General features: G+C 40.4%; 1 protein-coding gene across 4 annotated transcripts in view; it reads right to left on the reverse strand.

The window, feature by feature from the left end:
• The window catches only part of eps15l1a (epidermal growth factor receptor pathway substrate 15-like 1a), a 336,507-nt gene that overhangs the window by 151,167 nt on the left and 161,740 nt on the right, over positions 1–23,600 (reverse strand). For all 4 annotated transcript variants that reach the window (XM_048559812.2, XM_048559811.2, XM_048559814.2 and 1 more), the window contains 5 exons: positions 22,628–22,798; positions 20,688–20,814; positions 20,516–20,566; positions 18,490–18,635; positions 8,491–8,545 (listed from right to left, as the gene is read on the reverse strand). In XM_048559812.2, coding sequence (XP_048415769.1) covers positions 8,491–8,545; positions 18,490–18,635; positions 20,516–20,566; positions 20,688–20,814; positions 22,628–22,798 — 550 coding nt within the window. The remainder of the gene's footprint in view (positions 1–8,490; positions 8,546–18,489; positions 18,636–20,515; positions 20,567–20,687; positions 20,815–22,627; positions 22,799–23,600) is intronic.

Below are 23,600 nucleotides of genomic sequence, written 5' to 3' on the forward strand. Positions count from 1 at the left end.
ACAAACATTTCTACCTATCAACACTATCAATTTAATTCATGACCCTGAAGTAGTTACCCGAACCACCGACAGGATTACAAGTAAACTTTTTCATAATTTAAGCCTTCTAACTTTGGTATCTCTTTCTGAGATGTAATGCCGAGAACTGAACACAGTGTCCAATAATTAAACCTTCTAACTTCGGTATCTCCTTCTGAGATGTAATGCCCAGAACGGAATAAAGTATTCACGATGGGAACAACTAGAGTTTTATGTGACTGTAACATAACCGCCTCTCCTTTGGTTCCATGTCTCAAGAAATTAAGGCTATCATTCAATTCGTCTTTCTCAATGCTTTTTATGTTGGGCTGTCTACTTGTTTTTTCACTGACTTCTACATTTGGGATGGCTAAATCTGTCTGATTCTTCACAGTTCCTAGCTTCTCTTCACTTTGCAAATATATTGATCCATCTTTCTTTATGTCCAAAGTAAATGACCTCATACTTCACAACAATGAACACTATCTGCATTTTTTTCTCCCCACGTTTCATCTACCAATTTACCTTCAATTTTTTGCCCTCATCTATACTATGCTAGCAAACAATGGATATATATTATTCCATTCTTTCAGCCAAGTAATTATAACTGTAATGAAAAGCTACAGCAAAACAATGCTGGATATTTCAGGAAGTGGCAAATAAGCATGAAACCACAATTTGGATAACTTCTTACCTACACAAATGTGCTTGGTCTGCGTGTCAATGTAGAATTGTTTTTCTGGGATGTAGTGGTCATTGACAGGTTCAGTATTTACTGTCCATGCCTAAGTGCTGCTGAGAACCACTGCAATCCATATACAGTTTAACATTCATGCTGCAAGTACCAACAATTCAGTTACACTACAGAGGTGTTAGTCAGGTTGCTTGCATGAAATGACTCAACATATCAGAAGTGCCTTCAGTTACTAATTTAATAGATCAGGGTGTTGAGAATCAGTCAATCTGGGAGGAGAGGCACAGCAGTCTGCCTCCACTGTTCCAAATTATAACCTTATTTTAAGGTTGAGAATATTTTCGAACTGTAGTGAAAAGGGACTTTACCTGATGCTGAAAAGCTGACTCAATTACTGTTGTGGGTAACCATCAGCTTGAGAACTCTATTAGGTTCTTTTAGTGCAGTTTCAGAATGAATATTTAACCCGCTTAATAGCTTCTGGGGTTTATTGAAAAGCTTTATTACAAAATTGTGTTTCTCCATCTTTCAACATGTATTTAAACAAATCTCTGTTTATTTTCAGAATAAAACTATTCATACATCAATCAAACATGGCATCTAGTTGGAAAATTTATTTTAAGTGACTCTACAGTCTCATAATACCACCCTACTATGAAAGGCTGCTTGCCTTTTGAAACATAGATACTATAAGCAACCAGATATTAAGACACTGGTTGGTGGCTAATTCAAGGAATAGAATGGATAGTGTATATATACGGTAAAAGATCACTAAGCAATGCCTGTCATTTTAATGCCAGTGGTAACACTTTAATCTCTGTGCAAGGATGTTTAATTGTCCTATGGTAAGATTTAAGCATGCAATCCAGGCTGATAGTCCAATACGTTACAGAGTAAGCACTGAACTGTTCCATATACTGTCTTTTGAATCCAAAGTTAAATTAAGCCACGTCTGCTCTTTCAATGATGTAAAAGGTCCACCGGCAGAACGGGGAAGATACATCCTGGTCAATATTCACCCCTCAAAATCATTTGTCTCTTTGCTGCTGAGACATTTAACTGAGCATAAAAGACCTATGCCTCCAAAGTACAGCAGTAATGCACTTAAATCTAATTGAACTTTAATTAAAAATGGAATTGTAAAATGTAGTACTGTAGTCAAATAATTAAATGGTCAGCCTGGAGTGTGTTGGAAAACTAAAATCTAGAAGTAACCATAACTTCAGCAGCAGATGAGCTTGGGCAGGGTGAGATGGCAATGTCATAGAGGTGAACTAAATACTCTCTACAATAGCCTAGCTATGTGGTTAGCAGTTCACTGTGGTGTCAAATAAGGCAAAAAAAATTTGCAAATAATTTGGTTCAGTGGCAGGCTGTTGCCAGGGAGAAGAACAGAGTCAGTATTGGAGAACAGAATTTGGAGAAGTCAGATCAGCAGTCTGACAAGTTCGCAACAATACAGGAATTGAGACCATTAATTGCACTGTCAAGCTGGTTGTCAGCAAAAATGTGAAAGCTAACACGATCGGATGATGCTGCTGAGGGGCCCTACAGATGAGGAATAATGGGAGCGACAGACAGATCCTTGGGGGTCACCAAAACTAACAGTAAGAGAACAAGAGAAGCTATCGAAAGTGACACTCTGACCACAAAAATATATCCTACAGCGTACAGCCCACTAAGCTAGAAGGGAGCAACAAAATATTGAAGAAAGACAATGTGGTCAAATGTATCAAAGCTCCAGGCATGTGAAAAAGAGATGTCATTTGTGACTTTGACTGTGGGTCAGGATTGGAGGGAGTCAAATGCAGAATTCCAAAAAGATAGGCATGGATTTGAGAGCTATCGAATCTGGAACAACTTTGGCACGGAAAGAGGTTTAGGGTTAGGGGCGGGGCTTGGGGGATGGGAGGGGGGGAGGTGGGAGAGGAGGGAAGACAGGAGGGTAGGGGACAGGGGCAACGGGAGGGTAGAGGACAGCAGGGCACAGGAAGTAAGACCATAAGACATAGGAGCATCGAGTCTACTCCGCCATTCAGTCATGATTGATAAGTTCCTCAGTCCCATTCCCCCTCTTTCTCCCCGTAACCCTTGATCCCCTTGATAATCAAGAACCTATTTATCTCAGTTACATGTACTTGGACCTGGCCTCCCACAGCCTTCTGTGGCAGTGAATTCCACAGATTCACCATCTCGGACTGAAGATGTTGCTCATTATGTCCATTCTAATCGATCTTGCCTTTACTCTTAGGCTCTGCCCTCAGGTCCTACTCTCTCCTACAAATGAAAACATCTTCCCAATGTCCACTCTGTCCAGGCCATTCAGTATCCTGTAAGTTTCAATTAGATTCCCCCTCATCCTTCTAAGTTCCAACGAGTATAGTCCCAGAGTCCTCAAACATTCCTCATATGTTAAGCTTTTCATCCCTGGGACCATTCTCATGAACCTCCTCTGAACCCACTCCAGGGCCAGTACATCCTTCCTGAGATATGGGGCCCAAAACTGCATACTATACTCCAAATGTGGCTTGACCAGCGCTTTAAAAAGCCTCAGAAGTACACCTCTGCTTTTATATTCAAGCCCTCTCAAAATAAATGCCAACATTGCATTTGCCTTCCCGACTACTGACCCAACCTGCAAGTTTACCTTGAGAGAAACCTGGACTAGAACTCTCTGCACTTCAGACTTCTGAACTTTCTCCCTATTTAGAAAATACTCCATGCATGGCCTCACACTTTCCCATGTTATACTCCATCTGCCACTTCTTTCCCACTCTCCTAACCTGTCCAAATCCTTCTGCAGTCTCCCCACCTCCTCAATACTATCTGTCCCTCTACCTATCTTTGTATCACCTGCAAACTTAGCCAGAACGCCCACAGTTCTTTCATCTAGATCGTTATTGTATAAACTGAAAAGTAGTGGTTCCAACACTGGCCATTGCGGAAAACCACTTATCACTGGCTGCCATCCTAACAAAGACCCTTTTATCTCCACTATCTGCTTTCTGCCAGAGAGCTAATCTTCTACCCATGCTAGCACCTTGCCGCTAACACCATGGGCCCTTATCTTACTCAGCAGCCTCCTGTGTGGCACCTTGTCAAAGGCCTTCTTGAAGTTCAGGTAGATAACATCCATTGGCTCTCTTGGTCTACGCTGCTCATTATTTCCTTAAAGAATTCTAGCAGGTTTGTCAGGTATGACCTCGCCTTGACAAAAACATGCTGACTTTTTACGGTATTTTCCCTATTTTACCAGACACTTCCAAATATTTAGAAGTCTCATCCTTTACAATGGACTCTAAAATCTTACCCACGACCGAGGTTAGACTAATCGGCCTGTAATTTTCCCTCTTTTGCTTTACTCCTTTTTTAAACAGGGTGTCACGTTAGTGATTTTCCAGTCCTCTGGGACCCTCCCTGACTCTAGTGATTCCTGAAAGAGCACCACTAAGGGTTCTACTATCTCTTCAGCTATCTCCTTTAGAACTCTGGAGTGTAGTCCATCTGGTCCAGGTGATTTATGCACCTTCAGGCCAATCAGTTTTACTAGCACCTTTTCTTTGGTGATGGCCACCATACTCAGCTCTGCTTCCTTATTCTCTTTAATTTTTGGGACATTACTCGTGTCTTCCACTGTGAAGACTGATGCAAAGTAATTATTCAGTTCCTCAGCCATTTTTCTTTGTTCCCTACTACCATTTCTACAACATCATTTTCCAGTGGTCCAATATCCACTTTTGCCTCTCTTTTGTCCTTTGTACATCTAAAGAAATTCTTACATTCTTCATTTATATTACTGGCTAGCTTACCCTCACATTTAAACTTCTCCCTCTTTATTTTTTTTTGTTGCTCTCTATTGGTCTTTGTAAACCTCCTAGTCCTCTGGCTTCCCACTGTCCATTGCTATATTATATGCTTTCTCTTTTGCTTTTTTGCTATCCCTGACTTCCTTAGTCAGCCATGTTTGCCTTCCATTCTCCCTGTACCATGCTTCTTTTTCCTAGGCATGAATTTTTGCTGTGTCTCCTGAATTACTCCCAGGAACTCCTGCAATTGCTGTTCCACTGTCTTTCCTGCTAGGCTCCTCCTCCAGTCAATTCTGCCCAGCTCCTCCCTCATACCTCTGCAGTCACCTTTATTCAGCAGTAATACTGTTACCTCTGATTCTATCTTCTCCCTCTCAAATTGCACAGTAAATTCTACCATATTATGATCACTGCCTCCTAAGGGTTCCTTCACCTTAAGCTCCCTTATCAAGTCTGCCTCACTGCACAACACTAAATCCAGTATTGTATGTTCCCTTGTGGGCTCCACCACGAGCTGCTCCAAAAAGCCATCTCGTAGACATACCACAAACTCATTTCCTTGCAATCCACTACCAACATGATTTTCCCAGTCCACCTGCATATTGAAATCCCCCATGATCCCTGTGACTTTGCCTTTCTTATACACCGTTTCTATCTCCTGGTGTATCTTGCACCCCAGCTCCTGACAACTGTTTGGAGGGCTGTACATAATTCCAACTATTTTTTTTAAACCTTTGCAGTTCCTCAATTCTACCCACACAGATTCTACACCATCTGAGCCTACTCCGTTTCTTCCAATTGATTTAATTTCATTTCTTACTAAAAAGGCAACTGCACCCCCTCAGTCCACCTGCCTATATTTTCGATAGGATGTATATCCTTGGATAGGTAGGTAGGAGGAGGGAGCAGGAGGTGGGAAAGGGGAGACAGTGGTTGGAATAGGGAAAGGAGGATTGTGGTCAGGACAGGAAAGCGGGGGGGGAATTCAGGAAACTATACAATTATATTGCTGGAAATGGAGTTGCAGACAAGGAGCAATTACAGGGTCAGCTGTGACTGCCATTACAGTGGGATAGTCCGTTGGTATGTACAATGATAGCTTTTGGGTGATGATTCAATTCATGTTTCATGAATATCATCGTAGTAAAAGCTGCTACTCTTCAGGAAAGGGCAGAAAGCTTTAGAAAATAAACTGCCATCCACTGTTTAGGCGCTTGCATTTCTTTTAGCCTTTCTTAATGTACAGAAGGAATTGCCGATGAACCATTTTGGATACCCTCAGGAAACTGCTCAAATTTTCTTCGAAATTAAGCTGCTTAGGATACAGTTCAAGCTTCGGCTAAAAACTATTTGCATAATCACAAACATGACATCTTCTATTTTTTGATCTCTCACAGAAAAGTATTGTCTGCACAATCTGTCCTAATGGGCACCATTTCTCAGCTGCAAATCTGAAATAAATTGGGGAGATGGTGTAACAGTGTGTCACTGGACTAGTAATTCAGATGCGAAGGCTAAGGCTTTGGAGACTAGAGATCAAATCCCACCCCAGCGGCAAATGGAATTTAAATTTAATTAATAAATTTGGGATACAAAACTAGTTTTCAATGATGCTGAGCATAATGATCATCATCAACTGTTGACCTATCTCACTTTTGCACTTGGAGGAAGGACATCTGCCATCCAGGCTCAACTATATATGACTCCAGATCCACAGTAATATGGTGAACTCTTATGTGCCCACTGACATGGCCTAGCAAGCCATTCAATCAAAGTGGTATTTAGGGATGTGTAACAAATATTGAGAGGCAAAAAGCAGGTAACTGTTGACCAATTAGCTTAACATCTATTGTTGGAAATGTTTTGGAATCAGTTAATAAGGAGGTAACAGCAGAATATTTGGAAACTCATTATCTAATCAAGCAGAGTCAGCAAGGCTTCATGAAAGGGAAATCATGTCCGACAAACTGTATGGAGTTTTTTGAGCAAGTTCCAACCACAGTGGATAGAGGAGAACCAGTAGATTTATTCAGACTTTCGGAAGGTGGTTAACAAGATACTCAGAAAATGGTGAGCGTAACAGCCCACAGTGTTTCAGGCAGTGACAGGCATGGATTGAGAACTGGCTAATGCACAAGAAACAGTGATAAGAATTATTTTTCAGATTGGTGACCTGTGACTAATGGAGTTCCACAGGGATCAGTGCTGGGACCACAACTATTTACAATATACATTAATGACTTGGACGATGGAAGCGAATATACTGTAGCGAAATTCGCAGATGACATAAGTGGAAAGGCAGGTTGCGAGTGAGATACAAACAGTTTACAGTGTGATACTGAGATAGCAAGGTGTACAGCTGGATGAACACAGCAGGCTAAGCAGCATCAGAGGAGCAGGAAGGCTGACGTTTCGGGCCTAGACCCTTCTTCAGATTCATGGGAAAGTGCCCTCTAGTTGTAGATTGTCTCAGAATTAAGGAGAGCCAATTTAAGACCGAGAAGAGGAGGAATTTCTTCTCTCAGAGGGGTGCAACTCTTTGGATCTTTTTTGACATGGACAGCTATTTGTCCATAGTCCACAGAACCCACAGAATCCCGACAGTGTGGAAACAGGCCCTTTGGCCCAACAAGTCCACACCAATCCTCAGAGCATCCCACCCAGACTCAAACCCCTTTAACCCACCTAATCTAGGCATCCCTGAACAATACGGGTAATTTAGTTTGGGACAGAGTCTTTAAGTCTACTTAAGGCCGAGATAGATAGTCTTGATCAGTCGGGCAATCAAGGGTTATGGAGAAAACACAGGAAAGTGGGCATGAGGTAAGCTGGATCAGCCATGATCCTAATGAAATACAGAGCAGGGTCAAGGGATCAAACGGCCTAATCCTGTTCGTATTTCTTGTGATAAGAACATAAAAACTAAGAGCAGGAGTAGGCCATCTGGCCCCTCAAGCCTGCCCTGCCATTCAATAAGATCATGGCTGATCTTTTTGAGATTCAGCTCCACTTACATGCTCACACACCATAACCCTTAATTCCTTTACTGTTTAAAAATTTATCTCGCCTTGCCTTAAGCACATTCAGTGAGGTAGCTTCAACCACTTCACTGGGCAGGGAATTCCACAGATTCACAACCCTTTGGGTGAAGAAGTTCCTCCTGACCTCAACCATACATCTGCTTCCCTATATTTTGAGGCTATGACCCCTAGTCCTAATTTCACCTGCTAGTGGAAAGAACCTCCCTGCCTCCACCTTATCTATTCCCTTCATAATATTATATGTTATGTTTCAATAAGATGTCCCCTCATTCTTCTGAATTCCAATGAGTAAAATCCCAGCCTACTCAGTCTCTCCTCATAATCCAACCCTCTCAACTCTGGAATCAACCTAGTGAATCTCCTCTGCACCCTCTCCAGTGTAGTACATCTCTTCTCAAGTAAGGAGACCAAAGTTGTACACAGTACTCCAGGTGTGGCCTCACCAGGACCCGAAACAGCTGCAGCATAGCCTCCCTGTTTTTAAATTCCATCCCTCTAGCAATGACAGACAAAATTCTATTTACCTTTTTAATTACCTGCTGCACCTGCAATCCTACTTTTAGCGATTCATGCACAAGGACATCCAAGTCCCTCTGCACAGCAGCGCGCTGCAATTATTTTTAATCATTTAAAACATAACCCATTTTGCTGTTATTTCTACCAAAATGGAGGACCCTCACACTTATACGATGTTGCTTTTTTCTTTTTTTCATCGGATCTGAACATCAGCAGAAAGTGCTAGGTATATTCAGGAGGTGTGAACACCTCTGCACACAGAAAAAAATTAACATTTCAGGTTGGTGATTTAGATCAGAATTAGTGAAAATACTCTGGTGGCCAGTCAGAAATATTTCCAACATTTTCTGCTCACAGTTGTGACATTGATGGAATCAGACAATCACTTTACAGCATAAAACTGCAAACAGCTCACCTGCGCCCTTGGATGCAGCCGGTGCAAAAGGATCACTATTTCCAAAGGGGTCGGCCTAAAATTTAAACAGAAAAGTATATGAAAGTGCTGAAAAACTCCAATTTCTTCACGATCTTAAATCAAGTGTCAACATAACTACCTGCATTGTTCCATGGTATTGATGGCCTTAAAGTAAGCAAATATTTTAAACAATGGACAGATAAAAGTAACTGCCTTTAAAAAGGTTGCATAACTAAATCAATGAAGAGATTCCCAAACCTCTTTCCATCAGAGAGCCCCATTTCAAGGCCAGAAATTTGTCATGACCTGTCAGTGTGAACTGCAAAGGCATGAGGGTGATGCCTAAGAAGACACAACTTCAGGTCAGAGTTCAGTGGAGGTTGACTTAGAATGGGCACAAGGTGTGGAACAGAGGAAATGAGAGAAGAATTGGGGGAATTTTTTTAAAGCTGCAGGAGCTAGGCCACAAATTTGAATCACTTAGACCACAACTACATTCAGAAAAGTTTGACCGATTCTGAAACTTCAGCATCTACAGAGTTGTATGAAGCTCTGACATGGTGACAGGGCCGGACCTTCTTTATCCACACTTCGTAAATGCTGTCCACATCAGAATTTATTGCCTATCCCTACTTGCTCGGCCTGGAAAAGTTGGTTGTGAGCTGCCTTCTTGAACTGCTGCAGTCCTTGGGAGTGTTGGTATACCTACACACTGTTGGGATAGAAGTTCTAGGATTTTGACCCTGCAACAGTGAAGGAATGGAACTATGGTTCCAAATCAGGATGATGCATGGCTTGGAGAAGAATTTGCAAGCAGTAGTGTTCTCATGTATTTGCTGTCATTATCCTTCCAGCTGGTTAAGGTTACATGTTGGAAGGAACTTTTGACAGTTACTGCAGCACATCTTGTAGAGGATACATACTGTTGCTACTGAATATCAGTGTTCAAAGGAGTGAATGTTGATGATGATGGATGAGTTGCCAATTAAATAGGCTTTTGTTTTGTCCTGGATGTGTCAGGCTTCTTGACTGTTGTTGGAGCTACACTCATCCAAGAAAACACTTCATCACACAAAACATTCCATCACACTTTTGAATTAGTTCATTTGGGAGAGAGGTGGCAAGTTACACATTGCTGAATTCCTAGCCTCCGACCGCAATATTTATATGGCTAGTCCAGATCAGTTTCTATGGTAACCACAAGGATACTGATAGAGGGGGAGTCAGTTTTAGTAAGGCCATTGAATGTCCAGTGGGGTCTCTGAATGGTCACTGCCTGACACGCAGCATGAATGCTACTTGCAACTGATTAGCCAAAGCTTGAATGTTGTCCAGGTCCTACTGCATTTTGAGGTAGACTGCTTCAGTATCTCCAAATTTCTTAATGCTGTTCAGAATTCTGTAATTCCCCAGTCATCATCCCCATTTCACATCTTATGTTGGGCCTGAGACAGCACCCTGAAGAACCCCTGAGGTGATGTCCAGAACATGTGAATTAGGAAGAGTAGGCCATTTGGCCACTTAAGCTGCTCCACCATTCAATAAGATTATGGCTGAAAGGATTACTCCACTTTTCCCCCTACCCTGATGACACATGACCACCTTACCAAGAATATATCTTGCTGTCTTAAAACTACTCAATCCTTCTTTGTCCATAGCACATGTTGCTTTGTCAAAGAACGCCAACCAGCTGATTAAACATGCTTTTTCTTTCACCAAACAACAATGACTCTTCCTGATTACCTCTCCCGGCCAAGTTCCTTGTTATACCGTCTTTAATAATAGCTCCTAACATTTTCTTTTAATGCAGATGTTCATCAAGGAACCTTCCCTGAATTAAGGGAGTTTTGGAAAATTTACAACAATGAAACAACTATCACCTTAGTCAATTTTTAAAAATTCCTGATATGGAGTCCTTCAGCAACAAAGATTCAGCAACCTCAAGGATACTGATGTAATGAGGAGTAATTTAGGGGCATTTATACAGTCCTTGGATAAGCATATGGATAATGATAGGACAGTGTAGGGGGAGGGGCTTAGATTAGTTCACAGGTCGGTGCAACATCGAGGGCTGAAGGGCCTGTTCTGCACTGTATTGTTCTATGCTCTATGTTCTACGACTATCAAATAGTGCTGACCAGTCTTCTGATGAGGTTTAATCTTGTGTATAGCGCTTCATCCCAAAAGTCTTGTCAGTCATAGTTGAATTGTGGCATGCCTGTCTCAGTCAGAAGTTATTAGTTCAAACGTCACTCGGAGGCACTGTCTAAATTAAAAAGAGAAAGTGATTAAGAAACTCAGCAGATCGAGCAACAGGGTTGAAGAGAGAAACAGAGTTAATATTTCAACTCTGCTTCAGAACAAGAGTCTGTGAACTGAAAATGTTAATCCTGTTTCTGTCTCCTCAGATGCTGCCACACCTGCTCTAGTTCCAAAGTATTTTCTGCTTATATTTCATATTTCCAGCAACCGCAGTATTTTCCATTAACATGATTTAAGTTATTATCTCACTGCAACATAAGCAATGCACTGTCAGATGTACTGGTCTTTGGAATGATATTTCAAACTGAGGCCCTTTCTGCTCTCTCAAGTTGTAAAAAGATCCCATGTCAGTATTTAAAGGAAGAAGTTCTTCCTTCTACCCAGGATAATAATTATCCCTCAACATAACTAGAAACTGATCACCATTGCCACATCACACTTTGCAGGCACTTTTCCCATCACATTACTGCACAAAAATTTGCTGGCACATTTCATAGTCCCAACAGTGGCTGAGCTTTCAAAGAAAACTGTGCTTTCAAGGCAAGTACACCCAATTACTATGCCATTTGTGGCCAAACTTACAATTTTTAGATTGGTCTCTCCGGCCATCAGTATAAGTGTATGTGAAATGACCCTATCACAAATGAATTTGTTCATTATTTCACAAAAGAAGCTGGACAACAACAGTATTAAAATGCCCTTCTGTACTTTGCAACCTTCAGATTCAACGATTCCATTGTATCCTGTAATTTATCTTTGCCTGTGCGACAGATTCATTTAAGCCAGAGCAACCATTAATTTCTTTTGGATGATAATTCTGCTACTGCACAACCTTGCACTTATCCAGCATGTAAGGACCATTGTGACTTCCCACACTTTACCACCTGTAAACCTAGCTGATTCAAAACTATGCACTCCATACCTTCTCCTGCAACAACCCACCTGCCACTGAATATTGGTTTCTGGTGCACAAAATCTCATTTAAAATTCCTACCATCGTATTTAGGTCTTTGCTTGGCTTCAGAACATGCTCCCATCTACATCAAAGGAACTGAGATTGAGAGGGTGAACAGCATCAAGTTTCTCGGAGTGACAATAACTGACAAATCTGTCCGGGACTTCCCATGTCGATGTGACAGTCAAGAAGGCACAACAATGCCTCTTCTTCCTCAGGTAATTCAGAAAATGTGGCATGTCCATAAGGATCCTCACCAATTTCTGCAGATGCACCATCGAAAGCATACTGTCTGGGTGCATAACAGCCTTGTATGACAACTGCTCTGACCAGGACTGTAAGAAATTGCAGAAGATGGTGTGCATAGCCCAGACCATTATGGAAGCCAACCTTCCATTTGTGTAATCTATTTACATGGCCTACTGCTGCAGAAAGGCTGCCAACATCATTAAAGACCCATTTCCTACAACCTCTTCCATCAGGCAGAAGATACAGAAGCCTGAACACATGCACCAGCAGGTTCAGGAACAGCTTCCTTCTGGCTGTTATCAGACTGATGAATGGGGCCCTCTAGCCTCAAATAATGTTGATCTTGCTCATGTTGATCTCACCGAGAGCACGGCCCGTGCAATATAACCCAAATGCCACTGTCTAAGTATTTTTGATCTGTACATCCTCTGCTTACTATAATCTGCCTGTACCACTCATAAACAAAACTTTTCACTGTATTTGAGTACACATGACAATAATTAAATCAATCAATCTCTCTTATTTCAGCAAACTTCTCCAACCCTACTAGACCAAATCCCAGCTACCTCTGCCTACCAGTGGTGACAGTCAGCTGGAACCTATACTCTCGTATTACCCCTCTAACCCCTCATTCTCTCCCCCATCCCGCTCCCCTTCTAAGGCTGAAAACTTCATCTTTATGACCTTGGGTACTGTTTTAAAATGTCATTTTTCACATTTTATTGAAAATCCAATCTCCTCAATGCTTTTTCGGGCATTTCTCTACATAAAAGCCAAGTTATTGCTGCTGTATATACAATTCAAAGTTAACAACCCAGAAAGCCAGTTGGTCAAGGATAGGACTGCAGCCAACCTTTACATACTTGCATAATCATCTACAGCAATGCTCACTAAAATAAGCACCACCTAATTCAATAAACCATTGTTTCAATCTGCGACAATTACTGGGGCACAAGTGAATCCCTAGTTATTAATGCAGTTAAAAACAATTGATATAAAAATAATCCTGAAGCAAATGGCTGTCACAAGCATTGACAATAAATTGTGATAGTATAGTGACTACCACACAATTCAGAGAAGGCAATATCACACACTCTTTAGGAAAACATCACGCATCAAGCTAAGCATTCAGAGAACACACTGACAGAGGAATTTCTGTTGGAGTAAGATAAGTCCAAAAGGATGATTGGAACAGATCACAGCTCAAAACTAAAAACTGATGAAGTGCTTTAGAGTGCATGCTGTCCCCAACTTGCACTGGGCTTCGAAGTTGCCATGACAGTTGTTTCTGGGTCCTAACAGCTGATGTCAAAGATGGGAATATCGCTCTGTGAAATTGTTTGACCTCCTGTAATTCTATTATTGGGGGGAAAAAATGGCAGTGGTTGTGGCGATACAGGGAAAGGAAGGCCATAAGCAAGACACATGAGTTGTCACCTTGTGGAAGGAGTAATGAAATTAGTGAGCTTAGTATGGGATGGAGGTGAAGGAACCTCAGGCACAGTCTGAGAGAACATGGGACAGCAATAATGTCATCCCTGAAAGAGTGGTATTAAAGCAGGTAAAGAACCCGACTAGATCAAAAGAAAATTGGTTTCCCAAAAAGCAGATAAACTGGCTGCAATTCCCAAAAGCTAGGACCAGCCATAGCAGCTCTCTTACATGGCAGCCATCCTACAGTGTCTGACTGTGAGTAGAAGGGAAGCTAGAGGCTATAAGGATGATGCTTTAGCCTATGCCAATTGCAATTTGAACAGCTGGAGTCTTTAACCAAAACTCTTGTTTCTGTTGGTGATGTCTTCCTCATACACAAAAATACTTAATTAGCGAAAGGCAAGCAGTGAGCTGGCTTGTGACTGTTCAGGTTAGGGCGAGGTCTCCATAGTTTGTGTGCATGCTCTGGAGCATCAAGCAACAGCCACCTTTTCCAAGAAAGTTCATTTATTCATGATATGCTTTTTCATGAATTTATTTATACAGTTGGTGCCAGTCAAATTAAAAAATCAGCGCTAGAATGTTAAATCCTGAATCAAATTGTGTTCAAGGTCACTCCAGATACTTCAGCATAAAATCTGGGCTCACTTTCCAGTGTGTTGAAGCAGCACTGTGCTATCATAGATGTCACCTTTTACATGAGACATTAAATCAAGGCCTCTTCTGTTTGTTCAGATGATGTAAGAGCAAATGAAAACTCTCTTTGGCAGGCTGGTTTTCTCACAGAATGTTGAGACATTTTGGGACACTGCCTTAGAAAGTGACAAAAGTAGGAACATCTAATTCTACTAAGATGGATATATAAATGATTCCCTTGCCTAACAGAAATCGACAGCTTATCGGGAGTGGGTGGGAGTATAGATATTAGATCAGAAATTATCTTAGTCAATGGGCAACCAGAATGAATGGGCCAAATTGTCAACTTCTCCTAATTTGTAGTCGCATGAGGAGATAAAACTCCATTAAATCAATATCTAATCAGAGAAAGCACAGTACTCTAACACACATCACACACCGTCCCTCAAAATGGTCCCTTTATGAATAATTAAAAACTGCTTCTGCATTTTTTCAAAAGTATGGTTCAGGCATCATTTGGTATTCACTGTAGATAATGCAACTAAGAGGTGATGGCAGATCTGCATTTCATGGGCAGTTTCAGTAAAGGTCCCATGAAGTACATATGAAAGAGACACTGCCAACAGGATGATCTCAATGTTTTGATGCCTAATCATGCTGATTGCTTGGCGAGCTATAAAAGTAATAGCTCTAAATTCAAGTAAGTTGCTAAATTTACAGTGCAGGGAATCGATGATGACATCAAACAACCAGATTTATCAAGATGTAGGTCCAAATTTTGGAGTAGCAGCCCAGGACAATTCAACAGTCTTGTATAACACAATCATCTATGGTAGATGACATGATCACATATAATAGAAACAGAAACTGAGAGAAGGGGGAGAAAACAAAGTGCTTTTAGCAGATAGATAGATTGTGTAGCTTTTCCTGATTTTACTTCAAAGTTTTTGGGGCCCTCTTTCTGTGCCTTTCGCATATAGTTATATTCATAACTATACCAGGTCCTTCTCAGACTGGTGGGGCTCTGCATCATGAGCATTTCACAATTTTAAATTTGAGGTTTTTCAGCTTACTGACACTAGTACAGATCAGTCTTAAGATAACAGACATTACTTTCTCAGGGTGTCAAACAGAAGAAGAAACCAGACAAAGAGTGGGGGCCAGCTTCCAGATGGAATTTGATCTTAATTTCATTTTAAAATTGTTCAGAGTATATATCAAGGGTGACCTGATGGAGCACTCAGCAAAATTGCACAGCTTTTATTTTAGGCATATGAGCCATGGTCTTGAAAGGGTTACAAACATAATTTTTTTTTGTCTTTGAGGGCAAGCGAAGATGATGACCCAAAGATGACCTCTTAGGTGATAGGGAACAGAATTGTAGGCCTAAATTTTAATGTTAATGTTAAAGTTTAAAAATTGCAAAATACATTAGCCTGCAGTCATGTATCTCAAACCAAAGCTCAAACTTCAAGTCAGCCAATCACATATACAATATTCTTATTAAGAGCAGGATTGGATAATATGGGCCCTGAAGCCTGCTCTGAAATTTGATAAGATTACACGAATATGATATTTCCAAATTTGACTAAAATATCACCTCTCTCCACGAACAGTAATCATTGAAATGTCTATCACTTTCAGGAATCACATAGAACCATAAATACTAATCCTAATATCTAGGCCCGAAACGTCAGCTTTTGTGCTCCTAAGATGCTGCTTGGCCTGCTGTGTTCATCCAGCTCTACACTTTGTTACCTCGGATTCCCCAGCATCTGCAGTTCCCATTATCTCTAATCCTAATATATGTCAGTTTACAAGATTACCATGGGCATGTGAGCGAAATACATGACACAGATGCTTAATTTAAGATGTTTATACATATAGGCATTAGAAAACTGTGTTATGGTTCTCCTCTCACTCAGTTGCACAATAGACTTGATTGAATGCTTAATACATCATGAGCCTTCGAAACTATAACAATTGGTTTCACCACCACAAGAGTGCACTATTGAAGTCTTCTGTCAGCCTCCCTAATCAACGTATTTTATCAGCTCTATCATTCATTTTCTGACGAAATGACAAAACATCCAGAATTATTCACGAAGCACATCTTTAGAAAAGACAACATATCCCAAATGACTGCAGGCTGCCCTACTGAAAATCAGTCACTCAACAGAAGTGAAAATGCTGAATAGTCTAAAAGGTCAGTTTAGGTTCAAAACAAATGTTGAGGTTTCAACCACTTTTACAATGAGGTTGGTTTCAGTGTAATTATGAGAAACCAACTTCTGTAATCCAAATGGATATATTGGCTTGGGAGGGAGTGCATAGATTCACTATAACAAACTCAGCCAAAAGAATTAAAATACAAGAACAGGTAAGTTTCCAATTTTCTGGTCCTAACCATCACTTCCTTACCATGGACCTCCAAGCTCTTTATACCTCCATCTGTCATTACAATAGTATAAAGGATATTCATTTCCTTGAACAGAGACCCATTCAATTTCCATAGACCAACACCCTCCTCTGACTATTTACACATTGAATAATTTCTTCTAGAAACCATCTCGCTTCCTCCACAGAAAAGATGTTGTTTTAGCAGTCACATGGGTCTGGTTGTGCATTATGTGAAACACTACTTGTTCCAATCCTACTGGGACCCTCGCAGCCATTTTAACAGTATTTTCATATTTGTTTTACTGTGCATCCTGGTCTTGCTCTAACTTGTAATACCTCAATTCAAATATTGATCCATCTCAGTTTTAATGGCCCACCTTGAACTCTTCTCTCCCTTGACTGCTCGCTCTTCATTTCAGGGATAGGCTGCTTACAAGCCAACTGACTCCCACAGCTACCTCAATCACATTTCCTCACAAACTTCCATACCTCAAAGACTTCATTCCATTTCCCCTTTTCCTCCAGATCCATTGCTGCTGTGTTCCTTAGTCTTTTTTCCCCCCATCAAATGAAAAATCCCTTCACTATGGCTGTCAGGACCTTCAATTGTGTCTGCCACATTTCCCACACTTCTGCTCTTACATCCTTTCCCGTTCCTAGACTGACAATGTTCCCCTTGGCCTCACTTTACATTATATTAGCATCCTTATTAAACAGATTCTTTGCTTCCAGGCTGGTTCCAGCACCAAACATATCATCATTACTCTTCATCACACATCTTCACACCCCTCCATTCTCAGCATGCTGAAGGGACCATTCCTTCAGTGAAACCTTGGTCCACTCCTTAATCACCCTAAAGCATTTTTCCATGCAAACACAGCAAATGTAACCCTTGCCCCTTTTGCCTTCTCTCTCCTCACCAAGGCCCAAACACCCCTGCTGGAGCAGTGATTTGCATGCATTTCTTTGTGTTTGCTGTCCACAACATGGTCTCGTCCACATGAGGAGACCAAAAGCAGATGGGGTAACCACTCTGTGGAACACCTCTTCTCTGTTTACTTAGGTTAAACTGACCTTCCAGCGTTCTGTCATTGTAGTTCTCCACCTTGCTCTCATGCAGACATCTCTTGCCTCAGTTCACTGCAGCAATTCTAAGAAACTCAAATATGCTTGAAAAAAGTATTTCATCTTTCAGTTAGGAGCTTTGCAGACTTCTGGGCTCAATACCAATTTCAGATAACAAACTATTACCCATTTTGATTCTTTTCTTTGCATATTTCTGTTATTTCCTCATTTTTACTTCCCAACACATCTTTTGTATCTTTTCCGATCCTATCATCTTTCTGTTTGGCTCTGTAAGGCTATATGAAAGGATCAAACAATAGCCCCTGATTTCCACCCGCAACAGGCCTTCCTTTGTCCTTCTCCCTTCCACACTTTACACAAAACTTATTACATTCTTTATGTTTCCCAGTTCTAATGAAGGATCATTGGCGTGAAATGTTAATTCTGTTTCTCTTCCTTTAGATGCTGTCCAACGTACTGAGCATTAATAGAATTTTCTGTTTTACTATACACACTAGCTTTGTTTGAAAGATAATTTAGTTTTGAATTTCGAATGATCAAAGGATTTAATAGGACAGATAGAGGAACTTATTAACTTTCAGGCAGCAGTGTACAACAACTTTCATGTTACAGCTAAGTTATTCAAATGTGAGGTCAGTAATGACTACTGCATCTGTAGGCTAGTGGAAATCTTCTTCAAAGGCTGCTGAAACTGGGGTCAGTTGAGTTGCAACGAAATGGCGTATAGGTTCCCATTTAGACAACTGCATTAAGGGATGTGGAATTTGGTCTTGCGTGGAATTTAATCTTGTAGGTAAATGGATATATGGAATTAAGATACTGATCAGATTCATAAGCTTAAAGCCAATTAGAAAGACCAGATTTAGCAATATAAATACAAGGAAGCAACTAATGGGCACACATCTCCAATGAAGGCAGCTTCCCATTCATATCCAGCTTTGTTTAAGAGTCAATCAGCACTTTGGAAATACACTTACTTTTGGTGGCACAGTGGGCTCTCTGATGAAAGGGTCAGTGGATGAAGATGTGAAAGGATCGCTCTTTGGCGTTTTCTTGAAGAACTCATCAGATGATACGTTATGGAAAGGATCACTTTCTTTAAATGGATCGGCACCAAATGGATCTGTACAGAAATCCAAGATCAAAAGGAGCCAGATTTAGCACATAACGGCAGAATGTGACTTAAAAGTAAAGATGAAAAGCTGAAAACCTCTCATGAGGAAACATGCATGTCTAAATTGGGAAAAAAAGTTACGGAGGGTGCTAGAAATCTGGAAACATTCAGCTAGTCGATGGAAAAAAAGCCATTAAATCTTCAGAGCAGAGCTAATATAAGATCATTGAGCTGAACTGTGTTCTCTCAACAAATTCTATTTGACATGTACACAAAATGCTCGAGAAACTCAGCAGGTCTTACAGCATCTGTACAGGCCGAAATGCAGACAATTACTTTTCCCTCATACTGGGTTTGAAATGATAACTCTGCTTCTCTCTCCCCAGATGCTGTCAGACCTGCTGAGTTTCTCCAACATTGTGTTAGTTCAAGATTTCCAGCATCTGTAGTTTTTTCGCTTTTAGTCTATTTGACATGTCAACTGTTTACAGCATTTTTTTTAAATTTTAAGAATTCTTGACCAAGCCAAGCACACTTAGACTAACTGGCTTAGTTAAGCTAGTATCTAAAGTGCTGACATCTATTGTAGCCTCCGGAAGACAAAAATAAAGGCTGATCAATTAATTCCAATTCGACAGCTAAAAGATTTTGAATTCCAACGGCACCTTTCCTTCCATTATACTCACTTTATCAGGGGCCATTTAGTGGTATCTGACTTCTCAACATAATGGCTGGGGGCAGCCATAAGGCGAGATGACGTAGCTGTTGAAGTAGGTCATTAAGTCTGCATTGAAGTTGCTCTGCCATTCAATGGGATCATGGTTAATCTGATAATCCTCAATGTCACTTTGCCTTTACCCCACCACTCTTGATCCCTTTACTGACTAAAAACCTGTCTATCTCAGTCTTCAACACACTTAACAATCCAGCCTCTTTAACCCCCAGTACTAAAGAATTCCACAGATTCACTATTCATGGTAAAGAAATTCCTCTAAAGATGTACAGATATACAGCACAGAAACAGACCTTTTGGTCCAACTAGTCCATGCCAAATATATCCCAAACTAAACTATTCACACTTGCCTGCTCCTGGCCCATATCCCTCCAAACCTCCTTTTCATCTAGCTTATAAGGGAAACCTCTTATTCAGAGAGTAAGGAAGTGGTCTTTCTGCGTCTATCTCATCAAGTCCCCTAAGAATCTTATGTTTCAATAAGGTTGCCTCTCACTCATCTGAACTCTGACAAGTACAGGCTGCACCTACTCAACTTCCCCTCTTAAGCCAGTCAATCCATCAATGGAATCTGGTTAGTGAACCTTCTCTGTACCGCCTCCAATGCCATAGGATCTTTCTTCGGATAACAGATTCAAAACAGTTCAGCTGTGGTTGAACTAGTGCCTTGTAATGTTTTACCAAGACTTCCCTATTTTTATGCTCCATTCCTTTTGAAATAAAGGCCAACATTCAATTTGCATTCCCTATTCCCTGAACTTGGATAGTAGCCTTTTGAGATTTATGCGCAAAACTCTGAAATCCTTCTGTTCTGTAGCTATATGCAGTCTTTCTCTATCTTAAATAATAATCAGCTTTTGTATTCTTCCTGCCAACCTCACATTTTTCCACCAGGGACTTCCAGCTGAGAGATTCAGAACAAAAAAACTGATCAAGTAGGTGCTAATTCCAATATTTATAGAATGTGATAGGGAAGTATGTTGGGCGTGGAATCATAAAGGAAGCATGAACCGCATGAGAAGTCAGAAAGGTAACTTCAAACCCACATTGGAAATGAAACAACACAACAGAAGGCTGGGGATTAAAACAACCTTCTCTCAGGAATGAGTGAAAGACAGGTACTGGGAAAACAGGAGCCAAATTCTAAATATCATACCTGTTGCAGCAGCCTGTTGTTGGGCAAATGGGTCATTTTGGAATGGATCATCTGCTCAAGAAATACACAGAGCACAAATAAAACTTGGTTAAATTATTTCATTAATGTATACTATTGGTTCAGAAATATACTGCCCCCCAATTGTTCCATTTCAAAAGTACAATCTACTTACTATCTTTGAAGGGATCAGCCCCTTTGAATGGATCTGTCTTGAAAGGATCTTCTGACTGAAATGGGTCTGTATGCAGTTCTTGAACATTATTATTGAATGGTGATGCTTTGCCTCTGAAGGGATCATCCTGAACACAAAATAAACTTCAATCTATTTCCAGCACACAAGCTCATTGATAATCATCACATAAATACATTTGCATTCATGAAGGCTGATTTTATATCAAATTAAAAAAACATGTTTTTGCCCAATTTGAGTGTCCTGGGCAATTCAGTCCTTCATAAAATTTTCTCACGTTTTCTTGCTTGCCATTGCCCTTTTCAAACAGCATTTCCCTTGTTACTATGTATCTCTCCCAAGCAGGCTGAGGTTTCTTGGTAAGAGTAAATCTATCGATTCTATTCAAGTAGAGAGGCATAAATAGTACAATCCTCTGGGTCAGGGTGTTGGGGCAAATGACAAACATTTGCACATGACAAAAAGTAACTAACATGGTTATTTGTCAAAATGTTGCCAAATGACTGTAGGAGTAAATGAGATGCAGGAGCAGAGAGAGGTTCGAGCATATGAATGTCAGATGAAAATTAATGTGAGGTGGTACAGTTTAAATTTGGACATAAAAGAGTTATAAAGTATAAAAGCAAACAGGAACAAAGTTGTAAAAGGTTTCAGATTTGGCTATGGTTAGAATAGTGTTTAGATATAGGCATGTTACTTCAGAAAGCTTGTCGAGGCCATGGAAATAGGAATGCAGTAGAGATTTTGCATGATGATCACAGAGATCAGAAGCTTTATTTTCCAGGAGAGACTAAAGAAACTGGGATTTTCTTCTCTAAAACAAAGAGAAAATCATGAAGAGAGACTCAAATTCTGAAGTTTTGATGAGGTAACTGGTTAATCAGTCTGCAACAAAAAGCATTCACTTAATATTAACACAAAAATTCAAAGGGAAGGGTTGGGAGGAATGCAATTTATGAAAACATCCAAGCATTGTTTGGACAGAGAATGCTCTATGAGAAACAATGGAGAAGAAAAACGAATAACGCATCCACCTTATTAAATTTTTAAGGCTGGACACAACTTCCTGTTCGTAAAACGTCACTGTCTTATTTTATGATTCTGAGAGATTTATGTCATTCCTTTCTGAACTTTTATGACGAAAACAGATTGTATTAATTTGTTACACTGCAGAAGATATCCTGCTAGGGGTTTTATCACCTCAGTGTTACACTGCTAGATCACAGCAAGGCTTTATTTACCATAAGTTTCTCTTACTTAACTATAAACAACATTACAGTACTACAAGGACAGAATGTATGATTATCATGGGCATAAATATTTATATAACAGTTATCTGTGCTTAATTATAACTTTTACAGCACCACATGGGTTCAAATATCTCTCATTTTCTTACCTTACACAATGAAGTTAAAACTCGGAGTGATTGGCTAGTTGGAGATTGGCTAGAAACGTTCAAGGGTTAAATATTTGATAAAGAACCAGAAGCCTAGAGGAAAAGCCAGTTGAATGAAACCCAAATAAATCTCTCCTTCAGTCAGGCTTCATAGATGTTATGGGCCTCGTGGTCTCCAATGTTGTTAAATTTTATGATTGATCAGTGCAGATTCGATGGGCTGAATGGCCTAGTTCCACACTGTAGGGATTCTACAATTCTATCACTACTGCACTAATACTAACAATGAGAAAAGATAGGTGGAATACTTGCTTGCTGAAATAGAAATAGTAATCAATGCAAGCAGATAGAATCATTTGAAATAGATATAGTGAAGTTCTTTTGGTCAAAGGGTGAGCAACAATCTTCTTTCGCTGGCCTGTTGCTTTGCAAGGATTTTCTTTCAGTGGTGAGTGGGTGATAAGGAAAAGAGAAAAGGACTGAATAAGATCTCTGAAATGACTCTACTGAGTGTCTCCCTACCCACCATTGTTGCAAAGCCACTGTCTCTCTCTGCGAGGCCATCGCTCATGTCTGCCAGGTTAGTCATGCTCCCACCATGATCAGTTAACGAGCCATTCAACGCACTGCTGTATTGGTCAATATTTTTACTAACTTCCTGCTGTGAGTCTTGTAATTGGGAAAGTTTACTTCTTGCCTAGAGATATGAGAGCATAAGGGATCACGTTAGTAACTTGGCATTAGGCACTTAATGCAAATAAAACATTTAAATTAGAAACAAAACACATATTTCAATGGCGTTTTTTATTACCATATGCTTTCTCAAATTGTTTACAGTCAAAGAAGTACTTTTGAAGCGTAGTTACTGCTAGTGTAAGGACTGCAGTAGCCAATTTGCACACAGCAAACTCTCACAAACTGTAGTAATGATAATGACCAGCTAATCTGTTTGATTTCTAATGAGAGTTAACTACTGTCCAGAGCACCTGAATAGTGGCGTGGCACTTCCAACTGTACAGCACTCTCTCAGTGTGGCACTTGAGCGTCAACCTGGCCTTTTGTGCTCCAGGCTGCAATGGAAATTGGACCCAGAATCTTGTGACGGCAAGTCAAGAATGGTACCCGCTGAACCATAACTGACAGTATATACAAAGATAGTTCAAAAGACCATAGCTGTCCTCTTCACTTTGCAGGAGTAATTCAGAAGATAGTAGGAAATGGCAACTAATCTACACACTTTTAATCCTTAAAGTTTCAGAAAGTGAATGACATCACTTCCATTATGGAGGACAGATGCCAATGCAACATAACAGAATTAATTGTAGACTTTACTGCCATATTACCTGCCTTTACATGTAAACGACTAAAAATTTGAGTCAAAATAATATCACTAAACATGACAAAAGCACCAATGCTTAGCAAATAAATGAAGCTATTCTGCCTTCAAGTGGCCAGTTTGCATTACTGCACATTTGAAGACTGCTAGGTAACAACTGGGC

This window comes from Stegostoma tigrinum, chromosome 30 (genome assembly GCF_030684315.1).
Source record: "Stegostoma tigrinum isolate sSteTig4 chromosome 30, sSteTig4.hap1, whole genome shotgun sequence".
Taxonomy (NCBI): domain Eukaryota; kingdom Metazoa; phylum Chordata; class Chondrichthyes; order Orectolobiformes; family Stegostomatidae; genus Stegostoma; species Stegostoma tigrinum.